Raw genomic sequence first — 27631 nt, 5'->3', positions numbered from 1 at the left:
CACACTGGATAAACATTAGAAGTCAGAGAAATCATGGAATCTGAGAAATCTACAGTACCGAAAGAGGACTTTTGGCCTGTTGTATCTGCACTGGTCAGAAATAACCACTTAACAATCCTAATCCCATTTTCCAGCAGTTGGCCCAAAGCCTTGTATGCCTTGGCATTGTAAGTGTATATCTAAATATGATTTAAATATGAAGGGTTTCTGCCTCTACCACCCTTACAGGCAGTGAGTTATACCATACTCTGAATGAAAACACTTTTCCCCACATTCTCTCTAAACTTCTGTCCTTTACCTTAAATCCATGCCCCCCAATCATTTATCCCCCCCCCCCCCCAACCCCCAAACAAAGGGCAACTTTTCTTCCATTATGTGCTATCCATGTCCCTGATAATGTCATACATCTCAATCATATCCCATCTCAATTTCTTCTGCTTGATGGAAAACAACCCCAATCTGTCTTCATAACTGAAACTCTCTAGCCCAGGCAACATTGTGGTAAATCTCCTCTGCAGCCTCTCCAGTGCTGTTATATCCGTCCTGTAGTGGGGATTTCTTGTGACCTGACCAACATTTTATACAGCTCTAGCCTAACCTCCCTGGTTTTAAACTCTATGCAATGAATGTGTCATCTTAACCACTTTATCCACTCGTCCTGATGCCATAAGGGACCGGTGTACATGCACGCCAGGGTTGCTGTGATCTTTTGTGCTTCCCAGGGTCCTACCATTCATCATTTATTCCCTTGCCTTGATTGTCCTGCCCAAGTGCATCACCACACATTTATCCAGATTGAATTTGATTTGCCACTGATGGCCCATCTGAACAGCCTGTCTACGTCCTATTGTAGTCTTAAGGCTATTCTCCTCACTACTTAGCATCCCACCCATGTTTGTATCATCTGTGAATGAGATTTATTTGACAGTAACAATTAACTTTTTTGATAAACAGGGAATATTCCCCTCAACCCAAAACATGGCAGGCAAAGCTGAAAATGTTGCCATATACTCATCTTTTACTTGGAGGAAGGAAGTGTAATTAAAGGAGAAACTGAAAGTCTTTTCACATTGAACAACTTCCCTTTGTTCCTGTCCTAATCAGGTCTCTTTACTTACCTATTTATCCAATACATCAACAATTGTATCAATGCCACTTCCTGCTCATGCTCTGAATTCCAGAGTGTGAGGTTTGAACAACTGAAAGTTCAGCTGCCAATTGTGGAGTGATTAAAATTGAGGATGCACAAAAGAATAAATGCCTTGAAGGGTTGAAAGCCAAAGGAGATTAAATGATAGGGAGGGCAAGCCAGTCAGGGATTTGGAGAAAAAAAGGAGAAGCTTGGCCCAAACCTCTGGAATCCTCTCCATGAACTTTTTCACTTTTCTGGCTGTGTCTCTTCTGTTAAGATGCTCCTGAAACCAGAGTCTTTGATCAAGCTTTTCGTCCTCTGTCCTGACTTCTCTTTCTGTGACTGTTGTTAAGTACCTTGTGGGTGTTTCCCATAAATAATGTGCCAATATGCCATACAAATTCAAGTACAGTCTATTGCGATATAACACAGTAGTTTTGTTCCTGTGCGATCTTGCTTTATAAGAAATCATGTAATAACAGTACAATTTAAACCAAAGGGACCGTAATCGTGCTATAACAGGTAAGGAAAGCTTGAGTTCTACAAATAATAGTGTCAATTCTTCAATTGTGTTGTAGCCTATTTGTGTTGAAGAAACACGTGTTACAGCTGAACCAACTGTGACTCTTTTAATCCACCTGAGAAGATGTGTAGGATTTCAGTTTAATGATTCACCCAAAAGATGTCTGTTAAAATCAGCTGTACAAGTAACTAATAAAACACTGACTAAGTAGTTGGATAGTTAACAGTGAAAAGAGAAAGGATAACATCATGAAACATAAGGGGTGATAGACAAAACAGACTGTAAAATACTCTTTAATGTCTACACTTACAATTAGTGGTGTTTGTGGCAAATACAGTAAACTACTTTTCATTTTGGAATGCAGGGTGTTACAGAAGAAGAAAACAGCCATGGTGCTGGAAATGGGCCTCAAAATGGGCCAAGTCTGGGCTCCCCAGTGAAGGTGAGGTCTGAGACTTTGCAACCAGATCGTGATGTCCCACTATTAAGAAAGTTAAGATCCATACATAGCTTTGAGTTTGAAAAACGTATCGCTTTGGAACCAAAACCCAGCACTGATAAATTCTTGGAAGCCTGGTAAGTGTCTTTTTATTCAACTTTGGCTTATCTATTTTTCCATCAGTATATTCACTTTTTACTGAAGGAAGAGAACGCAAGAAAATTATTTATGCTTAGCACTGCTCATCTATTAATTGGAAACTTGTTTCTTATGGCGGTCATTAAAAAGAAAATCACTAATCTTACATGAAGCATAGAAAATAGGAGCAGATGTAGGCCATTTGATAATAGCTGATTATCCAGCTCTCTACATTGGCCAGACTTTATGCTCTATGATCCCCTTAGCTTAAGAATGTTATCTAACTCCTTCCTGATAACATCCAATATTTTGCCCTCAACTGCCTTCTGTGATAGAGATTTTCACAGACTTATTGCTCTCTGGGTGAAGACAAATCTCCTCCTTTCAGTTCTAAATGGCCTGACCTATATCTTTTAGACTGAAAACCCTAGTTCTGGTTTGCAGTCACCAGGAACATCCTTCCTTTGAAACCTGAACACTATGGGATAATTTAGCATGGCCAATCCACCTAGCCTGCACATGTTTGGATTGTGGGAGGAAACTGGAGGAAACCCACGCAGACGAGGGGAGAATGTGCAAACACTGGCACCACTCCCCACCTCTTCCGCTGCTACATTGGTGACTGCATCGGCGCCACCTCATGCTTCCACGAGGAGGTTGAACAGTTCATCAATTTCTCGACACATTCCACCCCAACCTCAAATTCACCTGGACCATCTCTGACACCTCCTCCCTTTCCTAGACCCCTCCATCTCCATCCACGAGGACCGACTGAGTCCTGATGAAGGGCTCCGTTGATTCTCCTGCTCCTCGGATGCTGCCTAACCTGCTGTGGTTATCCAGCAACACACACTCTACTCTGATCTCCAGCATCTGCAGACCTCACTTTCTCCAAACTCCACACAGTCGCTCAAGGCTGGAATCGAACCCAGGTCCCTGGCGCTGTGAGGCAGCAGTGCTAGCCACTGTGCCACCCTCAGGTGGCTCAGTGCTTAACATCCTAAATTAATCTAGTCCCATTTGCCAGGATTTGACTCTCAACCCTTTCTATTCATGTACCCTCACATGCCTTTTAATTGTATCAGCCTCCATCACTACTTCTGGCAGCTCATTCCATACACAACCACCCTCTGCATGAAAAACTTGCCCCTTAGGTCCCTTTTATATCTTATGCCATCTAGTTTAGGACTCCCCTACCGGAGGGAGATGACCTTGTCTATTTCCCTATCCATACCCCTCATGATTTTATAAACTTCTATAAGGTTACCTCTCAGCATGCAACACTCCAGTGGAAAAAGATTCAACCTATTCAGCTGCTCCCTATAGTTCAAACCCTCCAACCCTGGCAATATCCCTGTGCATCGTTTCTGAACCCTTTCAAGTTTCACAACATCCTCCTATGTCAGGGAGACCAGAATGTGGCCTAACAAGTGTCCTGTACAGTTGCAACATGACCTCCTAACTCCTACAATCAATGCACTGACCAATAAAGGGAAATGTACCAAAAACCTTTGCTCCTCTGTCAACCTGTGACTCCACCTTCAAAGAGCTATGAACCTGTTAAGGTTTGCTCTGCTCAGCATTTGTTGCTGCTCCGACTGAGGTCAATCTGGGCCTCACTCCATAAGCTTTTGTCGGGAGGTTCCGCTGCTGCTTTTCATCCCCAGGTGCACTGTGCTAATCGCTGGTTGCTATTCCAACAAATCATATCCTCGGACAGCCTTTGCATTGTCCAGTTGCAGAAAATTAAGTTTTATAGGTCTCATCATAAATATAAACTTATAATAGTATTGAAATAGCTGCAGATAAATGCATTATCTTGCTTAGAATCCGATCGCTTTGGTATTACAGCTGGTTTGTTCTGTAGTTTTCCATTTAGTACATAGAGCTAATGGGGCAGAACAGATGAAGGAAAGAAAACAATACATTTAATTTTATTTTCAATGTTTGTCACACGTTAGAGGCCTGAATTTAGGCCTCTTTCCCTTTAGAGCCATTCTGGTCATTCTGGCTACATGCCACAGTGTCCCATGTATTTGAGTGAAGTTTCCAATTTTGGAACATTATGGAGCTGATATAGAGTTGCTCTACCAAAGACGTGCAGACTACCCCTATGGCTACTGCTACATACGAAAGAAATGAAGCCTTGCAAAATCCACAATCTCGGAATGCCCCGAAGAGTTTCATATTCAATTAAGTACTTCTAAAGTTGAATGGGTGCTGTTATCCTTTCATATTGGTTATTTTCGAATCAATCTGTTCAGAGGTATTATTGTACACGTTTTGGTGCAGATGAGACTTGAACCTGACTCAGAGGTAGGGCACTAGGGCACTACCACTACACCACAGGAACAAAAGTAGGCTGGTCAATCCCACAAACATGTTCCTTCACTAAGTGAGATCATGGCTAATCTGCAGCCTAACTCTATATACCTGCCTGTTCCATATCATTGAGTCACAGAGATGTACAGCACAGAAACAGACCCTTCAATCCAACTTGTCCATGCCGACCAGGTATCCCAACCTAATCTAGTAACACTTGCCAGCACCTGGCCCATATCCCTCCAAACCCTTCTAAATCAAATACCCATCCAGATGCCTTTTTAAATGTTGCATTTGTACCAGCCTCAACCACTTCGTCTGGCAGCTCATTCCATACTCACACCACCCTCTGTGTGAAAATGTTGCCCCTTTGGTCCCTTTTAAATCTTTCCCCTCTCACCTAAACCTATGCCCTCTAGTTCTGGACTCCGCAACCCCAGGGAAAAGACTTTGTCTATTTATCTTATCCATTCTCCTCATGATTTTATAAACCTTTATGTTAATCCAGTGACAAGTAGATTTGTCACTTTCACAGGAATGAGAATGGCCACCAGAAACATAATACATATAAAACAACATATTGAAAATCTTCAACTCCAGTTATCTTCTGTAACTGTTTTACATTGTTTTTGACAGGTTTGGATTTTTAGTTAGTTTTTGGCAGTTGCTGTTGTGGCCTTGAAGAAGTGGAAGCTATTTATCCCTCTCAGGAAACCATCCTGCACACATTGGACAAAAACTGACCCATCTAAACTACTTGAACTATAGTATTCCCAGTCAATATTTGGAAAGTTAAAGACCCCACAACAACTACCCTGTTACTCTTGTTCCTATCCAGAATTATCTTTGCTATCCTATCCTCTACATCTCTGGAACTATTCGGAGGCCTGTGGAAAACTCCCAACAGGGTGACCTCCTTTTCTGTTTCTAACCTCAGCCCATACTACCTCAGTAGAAGAGTCCTCAAATGTCCTTTCTGCTACCATAATACTGTCATTGACCAACAATGCGACACCACCTCTTCTTTTGCTATCTTCTCTGTTCTTACTGAAAGATCTATATCCTGGAACCTGCTACAACATTTCCTGTTCCTGCTCTAACAATGTCTCTGAAATGGCCACAGCATCGAAGTCCCAGATACCAACCCATTCTGCAAATTCACCCACCTTATTCCAGGTGTTCCTGGCGTTGAAGAAGAGGCACTTCAGACTACCTTCCTGCTTGCAGGTGAACTCTGCGACCTTGAAACCTCACTTCTGACCTTACTACTCTCAATCTCCTATACATTGGAACTATAGGTTAGATTCCCATCCCCCTGCTGAATTAATTTTAACCTTCCCAAAGAGCATTAACAAATTTTACTCCCCCAGGGTATTGTGACCCCTCTTAGCTTATGTAGCTTATGAACGTTTTTTTTTCTATCCTTTTGTTTGCTGGTGATGTGTGTGTATCACAAGTAAAGCCATATTCATTACCCATCTGTAATTGCCCATGAAAGGTTGCCGGTAGCCTGCCTTCTTGGTCCCCCTCTATCCTTCTCCAACCACTGTTGTTTATTAGTGAAGTTTTGTTAGTAATTTTAATATCATTGTGTTTCTTTGCCTGTGAAGCTATAATATTCTTGCAGCACACATATTATTCAGATTAAATGGAAGAAATTAGCAAGTAGATTTGGGTGGCACGGTGGCTCAGTAGTTAGTACTGCTGCCTTACATCGCCAGGGACCCGGGTTCGATTCCAGCTTCGGGTGACTATCTGTGTGGAGTTTGCACGTTCTCCCTGTGTCTGCGTGCGTTTGCTCCACAATCTAAAGATGTGCAGGTCCGGTGAACTGGCCATTCTAAATTGCCCATAGTATTAGGTGCATTAGTCAGAGGTCTCGGTGGGTTGCTCTTTGGAGGGTCGGTGTGAACTTGTTGGGCCAAAGGGCCTGTTTCCATATTGTAGGGTATCTAATCTAATCTAAAATAACAAAAATAACATAGTTGCATAGTAGGTATTTATTTCATCCAAATGTAACTATAGGTTGTTTGGACAATTTTGTATTTTTGTTTTCAGTCTGTGTAACAATACACATTTCTTTGTGTCCAGTTCCACCAAGGCTCAGGATGACTTGGCCACTACCCCGCCTCCAAAAGCCCCTGCTGCTGCTCGTACTGACAGAGTATGGCACTTTGATGAGGAGTACATTCCTGACAGTTCAAAGCCTATTTCTGTGGGATCTCCTGAGCATGGTGATGCTGTCGTTAGCAACGGATTTGTCGCGGTTAATATAAGCTCCTGCAGGCAGGAAGTTGACTCCAAGGAATGGGTCATTGTAGACAAAGACCGTGACCTCCAGGATTTCAGGACTGATGGAGGTCAGGGCCAGAAATTGACCAGTCCATCTGGACGAACAGATGATGAGGAGCCAGATGTTCTAGCAGAAGATCCTCTTCAAGAGGAAAAATTAACATTGGAAGCCATTCTGAGTGAAAAGATGGAACGTTCACGATCTCGAGAAGCAGCAAGAGAACAGGTACTGACGCATGAAAAGTGTTGCTTTAGAAGCGTATGTTTATCTAATTGCTGAACTGTAGTATTCAATAAGACTGTTAACTACTATAGGTCACTGATGAGAGTTCTGTTGAAAATTTAGTCTGAGAATCATGTGTAGTCAAAAAATGTAGAAATGTCTTATTTCCTTTTTTTGCATACAGATTGAAAGGACTGATTCTAATTTACCCCATCCCATCTGTCTGTCTGTCTCTGCCATTTTGTGTAAATGTATTGGAATAACATTGCCATGTTGTCCTTGGTCGAATCTACTGACATGCTAAAGTTCAGCTTTAAATGTAAATGTTTCTGAAAATGAAACATGTTTCTTAATGAGAAAATAGCTTAAATACTTTGCACCAAAGATGCAAAAATGTATAGAAAGGCATCCAGGTGTGTAAGTGCTCAGAATTTAAAATGGAGAAAACGCGAAAAAATGACATGAGACAGCTGCGATTTGAGCATGGGGCTTGAATTTCAAAGCAGGAAGCAGTGATAAATTTTTGGCCTTACTAATGACTTGTGCAGCTATTGCACATTCCCATTACATGGGAACCTCGATTATCCAAACGCAATGGGCGGGCACTATTTCGTTCGGATAATTGATTATTTGGTTAATCGATTAAATGCCTTTCTTCTGGGGCTTGGAGTTTTTCAACTCTGCTCCTTGTTCAGGAGACTGCTGCAGCACAGCACGCGAGGCCCCGTCCCCAACAATGCCCCCCCCAACGCCCACGGCCCCGTCCAACACCACACCCTCGCCCCCAACCCCGTACACACACGCCCCCCTCTCCAGGGCAGCTGGATTGGACACCAACAGCAAGTCTGCTGCAGTTGCCTTTGTGGGGTAAGTCTCCAAATAGCGCACACACACAGCGACACACACACACCCACAGCGACACACACACACACCCACAGTGACACACACACACACCCACAGCGACACACACAGCCACAGCGATACACACAACTTTTTACTGCAACTTGTTGACAGGTTCCACCTTTGCCCTGTAGAGGACAGTGTTGGAGGATTATGTGGGGAAGGGGGGGTTTAGGGTATACCCCTGTGTAGAACTCCAGGGAAAGTGTGGGGAGAGAGAGAGAGAGGGCGGGCAATTTGTCATTTGGAGATGGTGCCTGTTTAATCACTGTGAACAAAAGACACGATCACTGTTGGAAACGTGTCTTTGATGTAGTGTTTCCATCGGGACCTTGAGATCTCCTTCGGTTAATCCGATTTTCAGATAATTGGTATTCGGATAATCGAGGTTCCTCTGTACTTCATTTCAGAAATAGTACTGGAGTCATGGAAAGGTGCAGCCAAGAGTCACTGGAATGATAGAACATAGAACATAGAAGTTCTATGTTCTATGATGGTCGGAATGAGGTTTCAGTTACAAAGGGAAATTGTCTTTTTTCACTGTATTACAAGAGGCTAAAGAGGATTGCCTGAGGTTCTCACAGTCATGAAAGCATTTAAGTAAAATGAGCATATTGAGGTTATTTCCCACTGGTTTGGAAATAGCAACCTTTACAGATTACAGATTTTACAGATTAGATTACAGTGTGGAAACAGGCCCTTCGGCCCAACAAGTCCACACCGACCCGCCGAAGCGAAACCCACCCATACCCCTACATTTACCCCTTACCTAACACTACAGGCAATTTAGCATGGCCAATTCACCTGACCCTGCACATCTTTGGATGGTGGGAGGAAACCGGAGCACCCGGAGGAAACCCACGCAGACACTGGGAGAACGTGCAAACTCCACACAGTCAGTCGCCTGAGGCGGGAATTGAACCCGGGTCTCTGACGCTATGAGGCAGCAGTGCCAACCACTGTGCCACCGTGCCGCCCACGTATGGTCAAAGGATTATCATTAGAATGCTTTACCATAAATAAGTATGAAGAAGAGATTTAAAAGACTTGGAAAAATAAATTGACCAACTTGCATCCCTATAGTGCCTTCATACTGGAAAATTAATTGTATCCAATTATTCCTGACACACCCTCCACTGCTCTCTGGGATAGGGAATTTTAAAGATTAACGACACATTTGAGATAGGGCATTCCTCCTTGGCTCCATCTTAAATGGTAGACCACTTAGTCTGAAACTGAGATTCCATTTTTTTCCATGAGTAGAAATATCCTTTCTGCATCTGTCCTGCTGAGACCCCGAAAATCTTTTTGTTTCAATAGGATCACCTCTCATTCTTCAAAACTCCAATGAGAATCGGCCCAAACTGTCCAATCTTTCCTTGTGCGTTCATCAACCCCCTGTGCCAAGAATCAAACTAGTGAAACTTCTCTGCATTGCTTTCAATGCAAGTATATCCCTTCTTCAATAAGGAAAGCAAAACTATGCAGGACTCTAAATTGCACCAACACCATAGTTCAGTCGCAGGAAAAGTTCTGTCACCGTTAATAAATGTTACTTACCTGCACCTGCACGCTAACATTGTGCCATTCATGTACATGGGTTCTTACATCCTCTGTACTGCCTCCCAACTTTTCTGTCTTTTAGAATCGGGTTAACAAAAAAATAGCCCAGGTCTCTGTACTTAAGAATGACATTTATTACGAATAAATACATTCTAGCTACAGATAAGCAATTGTGAACTGTTGATCTATCGCTGAACTAGTTAATATCTAACCCCTTAACACTCACACACAGCGCAAAAATAAAGTGTGAGGCGGTCAAGGCAAAGACTGGGAAGGCACTTCAATGGATCCTTTTCACAGGATTCAATGATAAGGTATATTTGGTTTTTTAGGATGTCCTGCTTCTTGATTTTCCAACTCTAGATACCGTTACTTGCTTGCAGAAGATACAAGGTGACTTGTTCACACAGTTCTCTGTCTTACTAGTTAAGAGCCACAGCTTTCAGGAACTGCAGAGGAAAAGCTAAACCAAGCTTCTTCAGGTTGAAGGTGGTCTCTACTGCAAAGAAGAGGCACAGCTCCTGTTCTTAGGAAGATTCGATAATTCAGGTGCAAACGCTATCATTCCCAAGTTCTCCGGCTACCTGGGAGAGAGTCAAGTAATGGTTGGCAGATGGAAGTCTTTTGCCATGAATAGCTGTTCACTGTTTGGCAGATCAATCAGCTACTTGTTGACTGCCAAAACTCAATTTGTACACACCCCTTGACTGCAGTTTGTCATCAGCATCCCACTACCTTCCTTGTCTGCCCCCTTCTCCAACCCCCACACTACCCAGTAGTTTAAAAACATTTAGAATGCATAAATGGTAACTTGCTTCGAAAAAGTATAGTTCTCCTTGAACAACACTTGATTCTTTAAGCAGTCTTTTTACCCTTTATGTCTATAGTTAACAATACAGAAAAGTAAAGGGATGTTCTCTTCACATCATACCTAATAAAGGTGAATGTCTAATGTGGCACAGAATACTGGCAAAAACAATGCCTTTGTATAGGGTGTCATTATAACTCGGTTTGTCCATGGAACAATTGAACTGCATTCGCTTAGACTTATTAATTACCTAACATTCACTTCATCAGCATTTTATTTTGTTGGCAGCCTATTCCAGCATTTCATTGGTATATGTTTAGTACTGTAGCATAGCTGTCAGTGCATTAGTTTAGCATTGTCCAACCACTTTGGTGTCTGGTGTGACTATTTTTTTTAACTCATGAACAAAACTACTGTTGAGCAGTTTGTAAAAGATAAATCCTTACTTTGGAGAATACCAAGTCTACTAAGTGTTCTAATGATAGTGTTTCTGGTGAGTGCAGCTTAACTGTTGACACTGCAATTCTTGAAGTAACAGTTTTCCTGTTGACTGTAAGCCATATCACTGCCATGATGAAGAATAAAGCAGGCAAAAGGCAGGGTATGGGAACTGCGTACTTCATCCAATTATGTCATATGGGAGGGGTGGGTGGGGGGGAGGTGGGGGGTGGAGGGTGGAGAGAGAGAGAGAGACACACACTGCTGCCTCACAGCGCCAGTAACCCAGGTTCAATTCCATCCTCACCAGTTGTCTGTGTGGAGTTTGCACATTCTCCCCATAACTGCGTGGGTTTCCTCCGGGTGCTCCGGTTTCCTCCCACAATCCAAAGATGTGCAGGTTTGGTGAATTGGCCATGCTAAATTGCCCATAGTATTCAGGGATGTGTAGGTTAGTGGCAAAAGTAGAGTAATAGGGAATAGGTTTGGGTGGGATACTCTCCAGAGTGTTGGTGTGGACATGTAGGGCCGAAGGGCCTGTTTCTACACTGTAGGGATTCCTTTTTTAAAAAAAAGGAAGCACAAGTATTAATACAAAGAAACTGGGATCATATAGGAAAAATGCAACTGACGAGGAAAGGGTTTAAATCCTTGATTTTGCAATACACCTATGATCCGTATCAAATGTCGAGATATATGACACTGACATGTAATAGCTATGAACTTGTCTCAAAATTGCTTCTTTTAGAAGCTGTTTAACCTTTGGTTATCTGTTCTTATCTTTCCTCCTTTTGCCTGTTATTTTGTCTGACACTCCTGTTAAGATATGTGGGACAGTGGGCTTTTTTAAAAAGAATATGACTAGTCATGACTATTATTTAGTTTCCTCTGACACCTCATTGTTTTATTAAAGTTACTTTTAGTTGGTTAGTTTATAGAAATTATATAAATTATTAAGCACATCTGGCATGTTCACATCACGTTAATTCTTAAATTATAACAATGTTTATTATTTGCAGTAATCATGGGATTGAACAAACATGTGAATAAGACTTGGGGGGCATTATATTGTATGTATGTACATAAGAACATGCCTTGACTGTTAACAATATTGTCAGGTGTGAATGCTATATCTAGAAATATAATACATTGATTCACTGATTAAAAAAGCATTACTACAGCGATGCAGAATTCTTTTTTGTTGCACTAACTGTAATTTTCAACTATAATTGGTTCACTCAATTCGCATTGTGCTATTTGTCCAAGCTGGTAGCAACTTGAGCTTCATCATGTGTAATGGAGGTTGATGAAGGTTGAGATGGAAAATCAATGTGGACCTAAAATGGGAACCACTGAAGGGTTAGCATCAGGTGTGTGCATGGCTCAGAGTAAGGTTATCCATGTCACAGGTTTTCATGAAAATTCAGGATAGATTTTTGTTTGTCTTTTGAAAAAAGAGATCTCCATTTAAACAATCAAACTTTTTTTTAATCAAAATAGTGTTACACTTTCCTAGCGTAGCTCGGTATTCCTAAATAAATTTCTGCATACCCCATAGGACAGTAAAGATTGTGGGGTACGGTAGAGAGAGAGGGAGGAATACTCAGGTTCAATAATCTCTAATGTTGCATTTTTTTAGGCTATAGATTTTTCTATTGAAGTATTAAATTTAAGAAAATATCACTGTTGCTTGTGCAGTGGTAGTATTTCTACCGTTAGACCAGGATGCCCAGATTCAAGGTCTACTTGCTCCAGACGTATGTAGTAACATCTCTGAACAGATTAGAAACATAGGTTAAAATAAAAGAAAATATTACTTCAGTTTATCTTTTTCCTTCTGATACGAATTTCATTCCAACATTGCTCAGCCATGTTAAAAAATGTTACTTAAAAATGTATTTTGTTCAGGGCTTTATAACGCTGCTGGTCAGACATTGGATGCTGCCAGCCATAGCTAGTTGGTAATGTTGTCAAAATGTTATGAATTTGGCTAGACCTGTGTTTGCTCACTTACCTTGGCTCCTATACTGGCAATATCTATGTTTAAATTTCATTCTTGTTTTACATTTGTTGAAGGCCTCAACGCTCCTTTTAGAGTCATAAAAATGTACAGCATGGAAACAGACCCTTCGGTCCAACTCTTCCATGCCGACCAGATATCCTAACCTAATCTAGTCCCATTTGCTAATATTTGGCCCGTATCTCGCTGAACCCTTCTTATTCATTTATCCATCCAGTTGCCTTTTAAATGTTGTAATTGTACCAGACTTCACCATTTCCTCTGGCAGCTCATTCCATACACGTACCTCTCTGAGTGAAAAAGTAGGCCTTTAGGTCCCTTTTAAGTTTTCCTCTCTCACCCTAAACTTCTAGTTCTCCCCACACCAGGGAAAAGACCTTGTCTATTCATCCTACCCATGTCCCTCATGATTTTATAAGGTCACCCCTCAGCTTCTGACGCTCCAGGGAAAGCAGCCTCAGCCTATTCAACCTCTCCCTATAGCTCAAATCCTCCAACCATGGCAACATCCTTGTAAATCTTTTCTGAGCCCTTTCAAGTTTCACAACATTCTTCCGAAAGGAAGACCAGAATTGCACATAATATTCCAAAATGTCCTGCACATAATTTTCCAAATATTTCAATGCCCTGTACAGCCGCTGCATGATCTCCCATATACTCTGTGCTCTGACCAATAAAGGAAGGGATACCAAACGCCACCTTCACTATCCTATCTACTCTACTATAAAGGAGCTATGAACCCGCACTCCAAGGTCTCTTTGTTCAGAAACACTCTGCAGGACCATTAAGTGTATAAGTGCTGCCCTGATTTGCCTTTCCAAAATGTAGAACCTCACATTTATCTAGATTAAACGCCATATGCCACTCTTTGGCCCTTTAGCCCATCCGATCAAGATCCCGTTGTAATCTGAGGTAACCTTCTTCGCTGTCCACTACACCTCCAATTTTGGTGTCATCTGCAAATTTAGTAACTATACCTCCTATATTTACATCCAAATCATTTATATAAATGACAAACATCAGTGGACCCAGCACTGATCCTTGTGGCACACTACTGGTCACAGGCTCCAGTCTGAAAAGCAGCCCTCCAGCACCGCCTTTGAGCTAGTTATGTGTGGAAATGGCTAGTTTTCCCTGTATTCCATGAGGTCTAATCTTGCTAACCAATCTACCATGTGGAACCTTGATGAACTCCTTCATGAAATCCATATAGATCATGCCCACCTCTCTGCCCTCTTCAATCGTCTTCATTACTTCTATAACTTTGAATTTTGGCCTTTTTTGCAATGCTAGTTTAGGTGCTCCACCATTTGTAACTGTGCCTCCAGCTGCTATGCCATAACCTTTGAAATTCGCTTTGCCTCTCTAAATGCCCCTCCTCTTCTAAGACGCTGCTTATGTGGTTTAGCGTCAAATTCTATTTGAGAGCAATCTTGTAAAACACCTTGAGATATTTTACCATGTGAAATGTTCGATATAAATAGTTTATTCCTGTTTATATCCACAAACTACCTTGTTGCTCAGCCTATATGAGGGTAAATTCTTCCAGAGTTTAGATTTGGATAGGAGATTGATCGTGTTTATTATTTTAAACCAAATATACGTAAAGCAAATCTTTAAACATAGATAGGCTGGGACTTCTTTCACTTGAGTGTAGGAAGTTTGAAGACTACCTGATGGAAGTTTAGAAAATAGTGGGAGGTATGCATAGAGTTAATGGTAGTTGTCTTTGCCCTAGGATGGCGGATTTCAAGACTAGGGGGCACATTCTTAAGGTGAGAGAAGAGAGATTTTAAAAAAAGACATGAGGGGCAAATTGTTTACACAGGATGGAATGTGTGGATTGACCTTCCTGAGGAAGTAGTGTGTGTGGGTATGATTACAACATTTATAAGTACACAAATTGGAAAGATTTGGAGGGATATGGGCCAGGAGCAGGCAGGTGGGAGTATAGTTTGGGGTTATGTTCAGTGTGGACTAGTTGGACTGAAGGGTCTGTTTTCATGCTGTTACGACTCTATGATGAAAGTTTATAGCAAACTATGATTACTTTGGAAACTTGTGATTCTAAAGTAGAAGGAAATGGTTTTTTTTTATTTCAGTGCTGTGAAAGTTGAATCTTTTTTAAAGAAACGTCAAATAGTCATTTGGAACAATTAGTAAAAGAAAGCCTTTCCAAGAAGTTATATGACCTCAGCTAAAATACTCCACAAGCGACCTGATGCAATAATTGCTGTTTTATCATTGACTTGGGTTTTTATGACTGACAAAGTGGAGACAAGGAACCAGAAACATGGTGAGGTCAATAGCAAGGCTCCTCACCAGCAGTAGGGCAGTATCATTTATAGCAGCCTTCAACCCACCAGAGTTGGAAAGAGGTTTTAGATATTTTCTCATCAACCTGTTCAGAGATGTTATGACATACGTCTGGAGCAGGTGGTTCTTGAACCCAGGCCTCTTGGCTCAGGAGTAAGGTTCAACAGAGTTATGTTCGTAGAGTATATTAGTGAGAAAAGGATTAAATTTTTATTATGATCAGATCTTTCCAAATCACCATATTTATATTACTTAATTATTTTTCTTTATATTTTGTGTAATGACTAGTGTTCCTTTGATAAAAGTTCATTTACAGCCTTGTGTGACCATTTCCAATGACTGACCACAACAGTAAACATATTGCAGAAGTAAAAGTTATGGTCTATCAAGTCAGATTTAACATAAAACTATAAGATTTCAGAACAGAAGTAGGTCATTTGGTTGATTTGAGTTTCTCGGCCATTTGGTGAGATCATGCCTGATCTGATAATTCTCAAATCCACTGGCCTTTACAGCCCTATGTGACAAAGACTTCCACAGATTCACTGACTTCTGAGAGAAGAAATTCCTACTCATCCCTGGTTTGACTGTACAACCTTTATTCTGAGATTATGTTCTCTAGTCTTAGACTGTCCCATAAGGAGGAAATAACATCTTGTGTGTTTCACTGAGGTTGTCTCTCATTCTTCTAAATTCCAATACATACCAGGCCCAACCTACTGTACTTCTTGTAAGACTTGATCTAGTGATCTTTTTCTGGACTGCCTCCAATGCCAGTATATTGTTCCTTCAATAAACAGTCTAAAACTGTTCACAATTTTCCAGACCAGTGACTTGTATCATTTTAGCAATTTTCCCTTACTTTTATACTCCATTTCCTTTGAAATAAAGACCAATATTCCGTTTGCTTTCCCATTGCCCATTATGTGAATCACAAGAAGCTGACGTTCATGAGAACTCCCAAATCCCTCTGTAGCTCTCTAAAGTTAAACTCTCTGAGTTTTGTTTTAAAGTGAGCTATAAGAGTGGAGGCAGTCTTTTGGTAAAATAATAGGAGGGGTAATTTTGCCTTGGTTGTCGGGCAGAAGACAGGTATTATTTTGCTTGAGACATCATTCTAAAAGAGTAAAGTAGCATCTTTGGTTTTTTTTTTTGCATCATTACAGAAGATAAATCTTATTAATTTAACATGATTCAGATAAGATTACTCATGTTTACCTTTCTGTGGAATAAAGCGAATTAATCAAACCGGCTGTCTCCTTAACCTAGTTAGCTTGTCTGCTTTTAGCTCTGTCAGCTTGTCTGTACAAATGTCTCCTTTTCATTCCTTTTTTTTGTTCTTGTTTAAGGAAAAAACATTTATATACGTAACTGACCATTTTTAGAATTCTATACGTGGATTTTGAAACTGTCCAAAATGTAATTCATAATTATTTGCATCTTCAGAGAAACACACCAACAGAAGCCCCTTGGTGGCTGAAACCCATTTTTGCAAGTTGAAAATTCAGTTTTGCCAGCTCAAAATTGGTTACCAGTTCTTTTAAAGAGCAGATGTCAGCTATTTAATGGCAGAGTCCTAGCTCCTGAAAATAAAAATAATGTTTCTATACCAATAACAGATTTCCATCCATGCCAATATTTTAAATGCGTCTGTCAGTGATAAATAGTGAAAATTGCAGCAATTTGTTTGCAAGAAGGCAAAGTAAAATTGACAGCACAAAAACAAAATAGGGAGATTAAAATGTGAAGAATTTTATCCATATCATCTCTGTCCAATGAGAGTACTTCATTCTTAGGTCCAAATTAACCCTGAGTTCTGAGGAAGCGTCGCTTGACCTGAAACGTTAACTCTGATTTCTCTGCACAGATGTTGCCAGACCTGCTGGGCTTTTCCATCAATTTCTATATCTGTCTCCAGATTAACCCTTTTTGTTAGAATATTTACCATGTTGTTGAAAGGGAACTGAAGTGGTACTATTATAGTTTTCCTGAATTTATGTTCTGCCACAAAAAATTTTAACTGCCTTTTTAAGGCTTGGATTTTGATGGCCAAATTTAGTAAACATTCGATTAATCGGCATTTGTGGGACTAGGAGTGTGCTAGCTGATCAGATATTCCAGATAATCAAGAGGTACGCATAATCACAGTAAAACCTGACCAAATAAAGCTTCAAGACATCAATATCCCTCAAAAGTTCTTTATAAAAGTATCAACACACCACCTAATACCAGTGTAAAAACACACAATAAGTAATAAAATCTTAATGCAGGGGTATAAGCATCACTGTTATGCTTTATTTATAGCATAAATACCTGAGACATTGCAGTAGATGATGGTATTTGAGGTATATAAGTTTTGTCAGTTAATCAAGAGTGCCTGTTGATAAGGTGCCGGTGAAAACATTTTGCTGTTGTTCATTGAGATCCTGCTGAACGAAGCAGAGGGAATTGCTCAGGTAACTGACGCTTCTGATGTGCAATTCCCCGATCCTTGAATCCTCGGAAAGTATACATTTAAATCATAAATATCATAGGGCTCTGGGCAGTAAAGTAAATAGATAACCAGCAACAGTGTGACAATTAGTCTAACTGCTGGGGAATTACTAGACTAACACATTGACTGAGCATCACCAGTACCTGATATCCCTACCCACCCTAAATTAACCTAACAGTCCCATCATTCACCTGGCCCTTCTCTCGCATTGTGCCTTGGTACCCTAACCACCTGGCACCCTCACTTCACACTTAGCTTAGATACTCACCCTTTCACAAGGATGTGAAAGTGACTGTGTTGCTGGACCTTTAAATCACAACAACTACTGCTGTGCAAAAGGGATGGTAGTTTGACTTCCACAAATGTCCTGCACTATGAGGGGCCTGTCAGATTTAAAGTATCCTCTGCATTTGTGAAGGAGAATTGATCAGAATGTCCAGTCAGAAATGTGGAGCTCTTTCTTGATGTAAAAGTAGGAACAGAGTGACAATTTGACTATAACTGCCCCTCGTTGAAAATTAATCCCATAAGTGAGCAAGATAGTTGCTGCAAGAAAAAGGCATGAAAAAAGCAAAAAACATTCTGATTTTATTCAGCAAATACACTTTCAAATCTGCCTTTTGAAAGTAACGTAAGAGAGAAGTTTTTGTGTGATGTTCATCCATTAATTGCAAAATGACAGGATTGAAGGCTTTTAATAGCTTGAGCTGAAAATGTGTTGCTGGAAAAGCGCAGCAGGTCAGGCAGCGTCCAAGGAGCAGGAGAATCGACGTTTCGGGCATGAGCCTGACCTGCGCTTTTCCAGCAACACATTTTCACCTTTTAATAGCTTGAGACTACTTTCAGATTGCCATGCAGAGATAGTGTCTGCTTTTGTATCATAGTGCTTCTGTTATAAAATGACTACATTTGTGGCAACAAAAAGTTCTCCTGTGGTCAACGACCCTTGGATGAACTAATTGATCCATCTGTGCAAATCACCAAAACTTGTGGTTGTCTTAGCTTAGAATCTGTTCTTTTTGAAATGGTCTATGAATGGTTTTCATCAGCAATATCTCAAATAGAGCATGTTCTGTCAAGACCAAAGGTATCTTTTCCTTTCCTGACTAGACAATCTGTGGTCACCAATATAATTGAAATATTTATCAAATTCTTGCAAGTACTGAAGATCCACAGACTTAGACGTAAAGGAATACTTTAGTAAAATTCTATACTCTGGATGTAAGCTTGATCACTGAGCTGGAAGTTTGTTTTCAGACGTTTCGTCACCATACTAGGTAACATCATCAGTGAGCTTCTGGTGAAGCAGTGGTGGTATGGCCCCCTTTTTATTTGTGTTCAGGTTTCCTTGGGTTGGTGATGTCATTTCCTGTTCTTTTTGTCAGGGTGTTTGTTGATTTCCGGTTGGAATGCCGTGCTTCTAGGAATTTTCGTGCGTCGCTGTTTGGCTTGTCCTAGGATGGATGTTTTGTCCCAGTCGAAGTAGTGTCCTTCCTCATATGAATGTAAAGATACTGGCAGAAAGGTGGCAAATGGAGTTCAATGTAGCTAAGTGTGAGGTGATTCACTTTGGTAAGAGTAATAAAAAGATGGGGTACTGGGCTAACGGTCGGATACTTGGTAGTGTGGATGAGCAGAGGGATCTTGGTGTCCATGTACAATTGCAGAGCCGTTGGCAATGATCTTTTCATCTTCACTGTCAATGGGGGTGGTACCAGGGGACTGGAGAGTGGCGAATGTTGTGCCCCTGTTCAAAAAAGGGAATAGGGATAACCCCGGGAATTACAGGCCAGTTAGTCTTACTTCGGTGGTAGGTAAAGTAATGGAAAGGGTACTGAGGGATAGGATTTATGAGTATCTGGAAAGACACTGCTTGATTAGGGACAGCCAGCAGGGATTTGTGAAGGGTAGGTCTTGCCTTACAAATCTTATTGAATTCTTATACTCAGCGAGTCGTGAGTTCATGGAATGCCCTGCCAGTAGCAGTGGTGGACTCTCCCTCATTATGGGCATTTAAGTGGGCATTGGATAGGCATATGGAGGATAGTGGGCTAGTGTAGGTTAGGTGGGCTTGGATCGGCGCAACATCGAGGGCCGAAGGGCCTGTACTGCGCTGTATTCTTCTATAATCTATAATCTATACTAGTGATAGTGGTCAATGGTCTCCTTTGACGTAACAACCCTATTCACATCCATCAACATTAGCCTGGCCAAGGAAAGACTGACTACATTATTAGAAGAACCAAAGACACAAACACAAAATGCCCACCAACTTCATCAGCAAGGACAATATCGTCAAGCTAGTGGACCTATGCCTTATCACTCACTTCATCTTTAACAACAAAACCAACAGACAAACTAATGGAATACCTATGGGATCTCCAATATCAGGGTTCTTAGCAGAGGCAGTAATGCGGAGACTCAAACTGTTCCCCTGAAAAACATGGATACCGTTTTGGATACTGTTGAGGGGGACGACTTACCAGGGGCAAGCAGTGGCGCCCAGGTCTCTGGCACGGAGCCTGTCCCTGTTGCACAGAAGGGAAGGAAGGAAAGGAGGAGAGTGTTAGTCATTGGGGACTCAATAGTTAGAGGCTGAGATAGAAGGTTTGTTGGGAACGAACGAGACTCGCGGTTGGTGTGTTGCCTCCCAGGTGCCAGGGTCTGTGATGTCTCGGATCATATCTTTGGGGTCCTGAAGAGAGAGGGTGACCAGCCTCAAGTTGTTGTCCATGTAGGTACCAACGACCTAAGTTGAAAGAGGGATAGGGATGTAAGGCAGGATTTCAGGGAGCTAGGGTGCAAGTTGAGAGCTAGAATAAACAGAGTTGTTATCTCTGGTTTGTTACCCGTGCTACGTGATAGTGAGGCAAGGAATAGGGAGAGATATCAGCTGAACACAAGGCTGCAAGGATGGTACAGGAGGGAGGGTTTCAGGTTCTTGGATAATTGGGGCTCATTCTGGGGAAGGTGGGACTTGTACAAACAGGACGGTCTTCACTTGAACCAGAGGGGTACTAATACCCTGGGTGGGAAATTTGCAAGTGCTATTCGGATAGGTTTAAACTAGCTCAGCAGGGGGGTGGGAACCTGAGGTGTGGCTGCAGTGCACAGGAGGATGAGAGTAGGAAGGACAGCGACAGGATTTCAGGGTCACAGTAATGTAATGGCAGACAGCGAAGTGGTTTGAAGTGTGCCTACTTCAATGGCAGAAGTATCCGAAATAAGGGAGGTGAGCTTGCAGCATGGATAGGTACCTGGGACTTCGATGTTGTGGCCATTTCAGAGACATGGTTAGAGCAGAGTGAGGAATGGATGTTGCAGGTTCCAGGATTTAGATCTTTCATTAAAAACAGGCAAGGCAGTAAAAGAGGGGGGAGGCATGGCGTTGTTAGTCAAAGATAGTATAACCATGGCTGAGAGAATTTTTGATGAGGACTTGTCTACTGAGGTAGTGTGGGCTGAGGTTAGAAACAGGAGAGGAGAGGTCACATTAGGGAGATTTAAACAATCCTTGGAGTTTTTATAGGCCTCCGCAGAGTTCTAGGGAGGTGGAAGAGAGGATTAGTAAAATTATTTTGAGTAGGAGTGAAAGGAACAGGGTGATCATTATGAGGGACTTTAACTTCCCCAACATTGACCAGAAATGTGTACAGGAGAGTTTCCTGACACCGTATGTTGAAGGGCTGACAACAGGGAGGCCATGCTGGATCTGGTGCTTGGTAATGAACCTGGCCAGGTGTTTGATTTAGTTGTAGGTGAGCACTTTGGAGAGAGTGACCATAGTTAAGTTATGTTTAGTTTAGCGATGGAAAGGGATAGGTACATGCCACAGGTCAAGAGTTATCGATGGGGAAAGGGCAATTATAATGCGATTAGGCAAGAATTAGGATGCATAGAATGGGATAGAAAAATGTAGGGGATGCAGACAATCGAAATGTGGAGCTGGTTTAAGGAACAGATATTGCGTGTCATTGATAGGTATGTCTCTGTCAGGCAGGGAGGAAGTGATAAGGTAAGGGAACCGTGGTTTACTACAGAAATTGCATCTCTTGTTAAGAAGAAGGAGGAGGCTTATGTGTTGATGAGGCAAGATGGTTTAGATGAGGCGATGGAGAGTTACAGATCAGTCAGGATGGATTTAAAGAGAGAGTTAAGAAGAGCAAAGAGAGGACATGAGCAGTCTTTAGCAAATAGAATAAAGGAGAATCCTAAAGCTTTCTATAGGTATGTGAGGAATAAAAGAAATGATTAGGGTAGGAATAGGGCCAGTCAAAGACAGAAGTGGGAAGTTGAGTGTGGACCCTGTAGAGATTGGAGAGGTGCTAAGCAAACATTTCTCATCGGTGTTCACTCAGGAAAAGGAGAACATCGTAGAGGAGAGGAATGAGATGCGAGATATTAGACTAGAAAGGATCGAGGTTAGTTACACACAGCTGTTGTCTATTTTCACTCCTTCTAGAATTGATAAGTCCCCTGGGCCGGATGGGATTTATCTGAGGATTTTCTGGGAAGCTAAGGAGGAGATAGCAGAGCCTTTGGCTTTGATATTTGAGTCGTCATTGTCTCCAGGTTTTAGTACCAGAGGACTGGAGGATTGCAAACGTTGTGCCTTTGTTCAAGAAGGGCAGTAGAGATGACCCAGGTAATTATAGACCATGAGCCTTACTTCTGTTGTCGGAAAGGTTTTGGAAAGGATTATGAGAGATAAGATATATAATAATCTAGCAAGCAACAATTTGATTTCGGATAGTCAATATGGTTTCTTCAAGGATAAGTCGTGTCTCATAAACCTCATTGAGTTTTTTGAAAAGGTGACCAAACCTGTAGATGAGGGTAGGGCAGTTGACGTGGTATACATGGACTTCAGTATAGCTTTTGATAAGGTTCTACATGGTAGGCTGATGAAGAAATTGCAAAGGCATGGAATTGAGAGTGATTTAGCAGTTTGGATTAGAAAGTGGCTTTCTGAAATAAGGCAGCGAGTGATGGTTGATGGAAAATATTCAGTCTGGAGTCCAATTACTAGTGGTGTACCACAAGGATCTGTTTTGGGACCACTGTTGTTTGTCACTTTTATAAATGACTTAGATGCAGGCACAGGTGGATGGATTAGTAAATTTGCAGACGACACTAAAGTTGGTGGAGTAGTGAGCAATTTGGAAGAATGTTACAGGTTGCAGGGGGACTTTGATGAATTGCAGAATTGGGCTGAGAGGTGTCAAATGGAGTTCAATGCAGCTAAATGTGAGGTGATGCACTTTGGGAAGAATAACAGGAAGACAGCGTACTGGGTGAATGGAAAGATTCTTAGTAGTGTGGATGTGCAGAGGGATCTTGGAGTCCATGTGCATAGATCCCTGAAAGTTGCTACCCAGGTGAATAGTGCTGTTAAGAAGGCATATGGTGTGTTAGGTTTCATTGGTAGAGGGATTGATTTCTGGAACCGCAATATCATGCTGCAACTATATAAAACGCTGGTACGGCCACACTTGGAATATTGTGTACAGTTCTGGTCGCCCCATTTCAGGAAGGATGTGGAAGCATTGGAAAAGGTGCAGAGGAGATTTACGTCATCAAAGACATCTCAGAAATGACTGCCAGACTACTCAGACCTCTTGGCATCATGGTAGCCCACAAACTTCCCACGGACGGCATGGTGGCTCAGTGGTTAGCACTGCAGCCTCACAGCACCAGGGTCCCAGGTTCAATTCCAGCCTCGGGCAACTGTCTGTGTGGAGTTTGCACATTCTCCCTGTGTCTGTGTCGGTTTCCTCCCACAGTCCAAAAATGTGCAGGTCAGGTGAATTGCCCATGCTAAATTGCCCATAGTGTTAGGTGCATTAGTCAGAGGGAAATGGGTCTGGGTGGGCTACTCTTCGGAGGGGCGGTGTGGACTGGTTGGGCCGAAGGGCCTGTTTCCACATTGTAGGGAATCTAATCTAAAACCCACCAACACACTAAAACAGCAGCCAATAGACTTGAAAGACCCTAGACAGACAACAAGCAAAACTAATGTAATTTACAAAATACCTTCTAAGAACTGTAACAAACACTACATTGGACAAACATGCAGAAAACTAGCCACCAGGACACACAAACATCAACTAGCCACAAAAAGATATGACCCACTCTCACTAGTATTTTTACATTCAGACGAAGAAGGACATCACTTCGACTGGGACAACACATCCATCCTAGGACAAGACGTGAATTCCTAGAAGCGTGGCATTCCAACTGGAACTCTATCAACAAACACATCGACTTAGACTTCACTTACCACCCCCTGAGAAAAAGAACAGGAAATGACATCACCAACCCAAGGAAACCTAAACACAGATGAAAAGCAGGCCATACCACCAGTGCTTCACCGGAGGCTCACTGATGTTACCTAATATGGTGACGAAGCATCTGAAAGCAGCGAGCAAACCTACATGCAGAAGTTCAACCTGAGCTGCAAATAGTCCCAAAACTCGTGAATTCTGTACTCTCCTCAGGACTCCATGTAGATAATTGCACCATCTCTTACTCAAGGAATAAGCTAACTCAGCAGGTCTGCAAGCATCTGTGCAGAAGAAACAAAGTTAATGTTTCAAGTCTGATATGACTCTTCTTTTGAACACAAATTTATGATGTTAGATCAATTTACTTTGAAGTAGAATCCATATAGAGGAGGGAAAATATCAAATTAGGCTGGATTATCTATTCCTATAGGCTTGACCTCCTTTTAGCAGGCTTCTTTTAGATTCTTATTCTTTGAAATGTGTCTATGCTACATGCATAAGTAGACAGAAACCTTTAATACACTCTGAATTAGGTTTGACCTAATCCTGTGTTGCAAAAACAATTGGCATTTTTCTCAATCTGTACCTTGTTTGGATGTAAGTGAAAGTTTAATAATTCTAAGTTATATTTTTTACAATAAATACAATATGATACTGCAAACTTGGATATAGAGGGTACAGTACTCATCCAGTAACCATTTGTTTAAGTCTGAACTACAACCCAATGAATTTGTTGTCCATGTGCACACAGAAGTTATATTTCTTCTCGCTAGATGTTCTCACCTTAACGCTGTTCTGTTGAGACTTGTAGCATGAGCTGAGGCAACCGAAGCAGCTTTAATTCACATGTTCTTCTCAAGTCCTTTATGAACATGATGATTATTGATGGTCTATTAGACCATTGAACTGGATCTTATTGCTCAGTCGTAGACGTATAGGCGTGTTGACTAAGGATCAGGAATTGCTTGCTGTTTTCTTTTATCTTCTCTGGAAAGGCAGAAAGCAGACAGTAGCAGTGAACAGCTTCTGCAAATTAGCCGCAAAAGTCCACTAGTGTTCCCCAGGGATCATTGTTGGGAATGTCAGTGTATATTAATGGCCAAGACTTGGCTATGCAGGTTATAATTTCTAAATTTCCAGATGACAAGAAACTGTTGCAAACAAGAAATCCTAACAACAACTTGTATTTATGTTGCTTACATGATAATATTGAAATCCCAAGGATCACCTTGGAGTGCTGTACAGCACAACTTGACACATAGATATTTGGACAGATAACCCAAAAGCTTGGTCATAGAAGTAGGTTTTAAGGAGTATTTGAAGGAAAAGGAATGAAGAGGCTGAGGAAGGGAATTTCCAAAGTTTAGACCTTAGCAGTAGAAGTGACAGAGAGATGCAAATTACGAATGCTCAGGAGGCTAAAATTTGACGTGTGCTGTTAATCTGTGAGGAGGTCGCAGAGATGGCAGTCTTTGAAGGGATTTGAAATGGAGAGTGAAAATTTTATATAATTTATTGTTTAAACAGAAGGTTAAAATGATAAGTGTGATGGGTAACTGGGACCTAGGGTAGTTCAAGATACGAACACCAGATATTTGGATACATCAAGTTTATAGAAAGGAAAACAAGTCAGGTGTGTGATGGGATACTGCCCATTTTTCTGGTTGGCTATAGCTTTAAGGTCAATACTATTCAGGACAAAGCAGGCAGTTTGATTGGTACCTCTCTCATCTTTAGGATTTACTCTGTTTGCCACTGACTGTGACAGCAGTACGTACAATCTACAAGATGCATTGCAGTAAGTCACCAAGATTCCTTCAACAGCACTTACCAAACCTGTGATCTGTACCACCTCACAGGGCAAGGGCAACAGATGCAAGGAAGCACCTCTTCCAAATTGCACGTCATCCTAATTTCACTGTTGCTCATTCAAAATTCTGGGACACTGTCCTTTCCCAGCATTGAGAGTCTAACTACCCCATATGATCTGCAGCAGCTCACCTTGAAGACCATTGAGTATTGGCACTAAGTGCAGGCACAGCCAGCAATGCCAACATCCTTTGAAAGAATACAAAAACTGAAGTGTAAAATTATATATTTTGGTAAGAAAATAAGACTATATTCTAACTAAATGCTGCAATTTTAAAATGGTTGCAGAGACGTGATATCCGAGGGAGCATATATATAAAATATTAAAGGTGATCGTGCAAGATGAGTGGCAAGGGAGCATTCATTCTCCTAAATCATACATAATGCAACCCTTCAGCCTACTTCTTTATTGAGTACACTTATGGCTGACCTAGGATTTGAGCTCCACTTCCCTACCTACTTTCCATGCTTGATTCCCTGACAAACCAAAATCTTGTCTACCCCAGCCTCAAATATGTTCAACGATGGGGACTGCATAATACTCTGGGTTCCAAAGATTCACAGCTCTTTGAGTGAAATAATTTCTCCTCTTCTCAGTCCTGAAAGCTTGCTCGTTATCTTAAGTCTGTGCCTCCATGTTTTAAATTCCTTGGCCAGTGTCGTAGAGTCAGAAAGATCTGCAGCACAGAAAATGGCCCTTTGGCCTATTATATCCGTGCAGATAAAAATCCGCCACCTATTCTAATCTGTGGAAACTGCCGATGATAGCGAGACTCTTCAGAATCTTGAACCTTTCATTGAGGTCGCCCCTCTTTCTCCTAAACCCCAGAGAATATAGATGTTGTTTACTGAGCTTTTCATCATAGGACAACCCCTCATCCCAAGATCTAATTTAGTGAACCTTCACTGTACTTGCTCCAATGCAAGTATATCTTAAATGTGGATGCTTATCAACTTTCTGAAGTCCAAGTTGACTATCTCAAAACCATTAGCCTCATCTATAACCACTGGTCACCTCTTCAAAAAATTAAGTCAAGTTGGTGTGAAATGATGTTCCCTTAACAAAACCATGCTGACTGTTCTTGATTAATCCCTATCTCTCCAAATGCAAATCAGTTCTGTCCCTCAGAATTGCTTCCAACACCTCTCCACCACTGAGGTTAGACTGTAGTTTCCTGGTTTATCTCTTTCTTCCCTCTTGAATAACTATACTACGTTGGTAGTCCTCCAGTCCAGCAAATCTCCAACGGCTAGAGGAATTGGACATTTTTGCAAGCACCCTGCTATTTCTGTCCTTGTCTCACTTAATAACCTGGGATACATTTCATCTGGCCCTGGAGATTCATCCATTTTTAAGCCTGCCAGACCATTCAGAACCTTCTCCCTCTCTAATTGTGCTGTCCTGGGGTTGAGTTCTGAAATGATACCATACTGCTGAATACAATGCAGCTGTTACTGTTCCCAGAAAGGTTTTAGCAATGAAAGCTCCATGCTGTTGAATGCTGAAATATACAGGCCAACAATCTGCTGTAGCAGCCAATGTCAGTCAGGGCAGATTTTAGTATGTGGAAACTGTCTAATTATGTATGAACAGGGATTCTTGTTCATGATCCTCATTCTGTGACACTTGTTATGTTCACATCTGTGAATGTTTAGCAGACTTCAGTGTTCAAACACCATATGGTCATATTCCTTTCAGCAGTCAAGATGCAGTATGTAATTTTGTGCAATGCAAGGGTTTTGCCTTGATTAAAATCTCACCTAAATTGAGATATTTTCTAATCACCCTGTCCAAGGATACTATGACACACCCCTGGTGTAGGTGGGACTTTGAATTCCGGCATCCTAGCTCAGAGGTAGTGACATTACT

The 27631-nt window shown here is 41.5% G+C and overlaps 1 protein-coding gene across 2 annotated transcripts in view; it reads left to right on the top strand.

The window, feature by feature from the left end:
• LOC122553898 (tau-tubulin kinase 2-like) overlaps positions 1-27631 on the top strand; it is a 308413-nt gene that overhangs the window by 224363 nt on the left and 56419 nt on the right. For both annotated transcript variants that reach the window (XM_043698390.1, XM_043698389.1), the window contains exons 12-13: positions 2020-2231; positions 6646-7072. In XM_043698390.1, the coding sequence (XP_043554325.1) occupies positions 2020-2231; positions 6646-7072 (639 nt within the window). The remainder of the gene's footprint in view (positions 1-2019; positions 2232-6645; positions 7073-27631) is intronic.

Source organism: Chiloscyllium plagiosum, chromosome 10 (assembly GCF_004010195.1).
Source record: "Chiloscyllium plagiosum isolate BGI_BamShark_2017 chromosome 10, ASM401019v2, whole genome shotgun sequence".
NCBI classification, from domain to species: domain Eukaryota; kingdom Metazoa; phylum Chordata; class Chondrichthyes; order Orectolobiformes; family Hemiscylliidae; genus Chiloscyllium; species Chiloscyllium plagiosum.
This window is presented reverse-complemented; position numbering and strand designations above follow the sequence as displayed.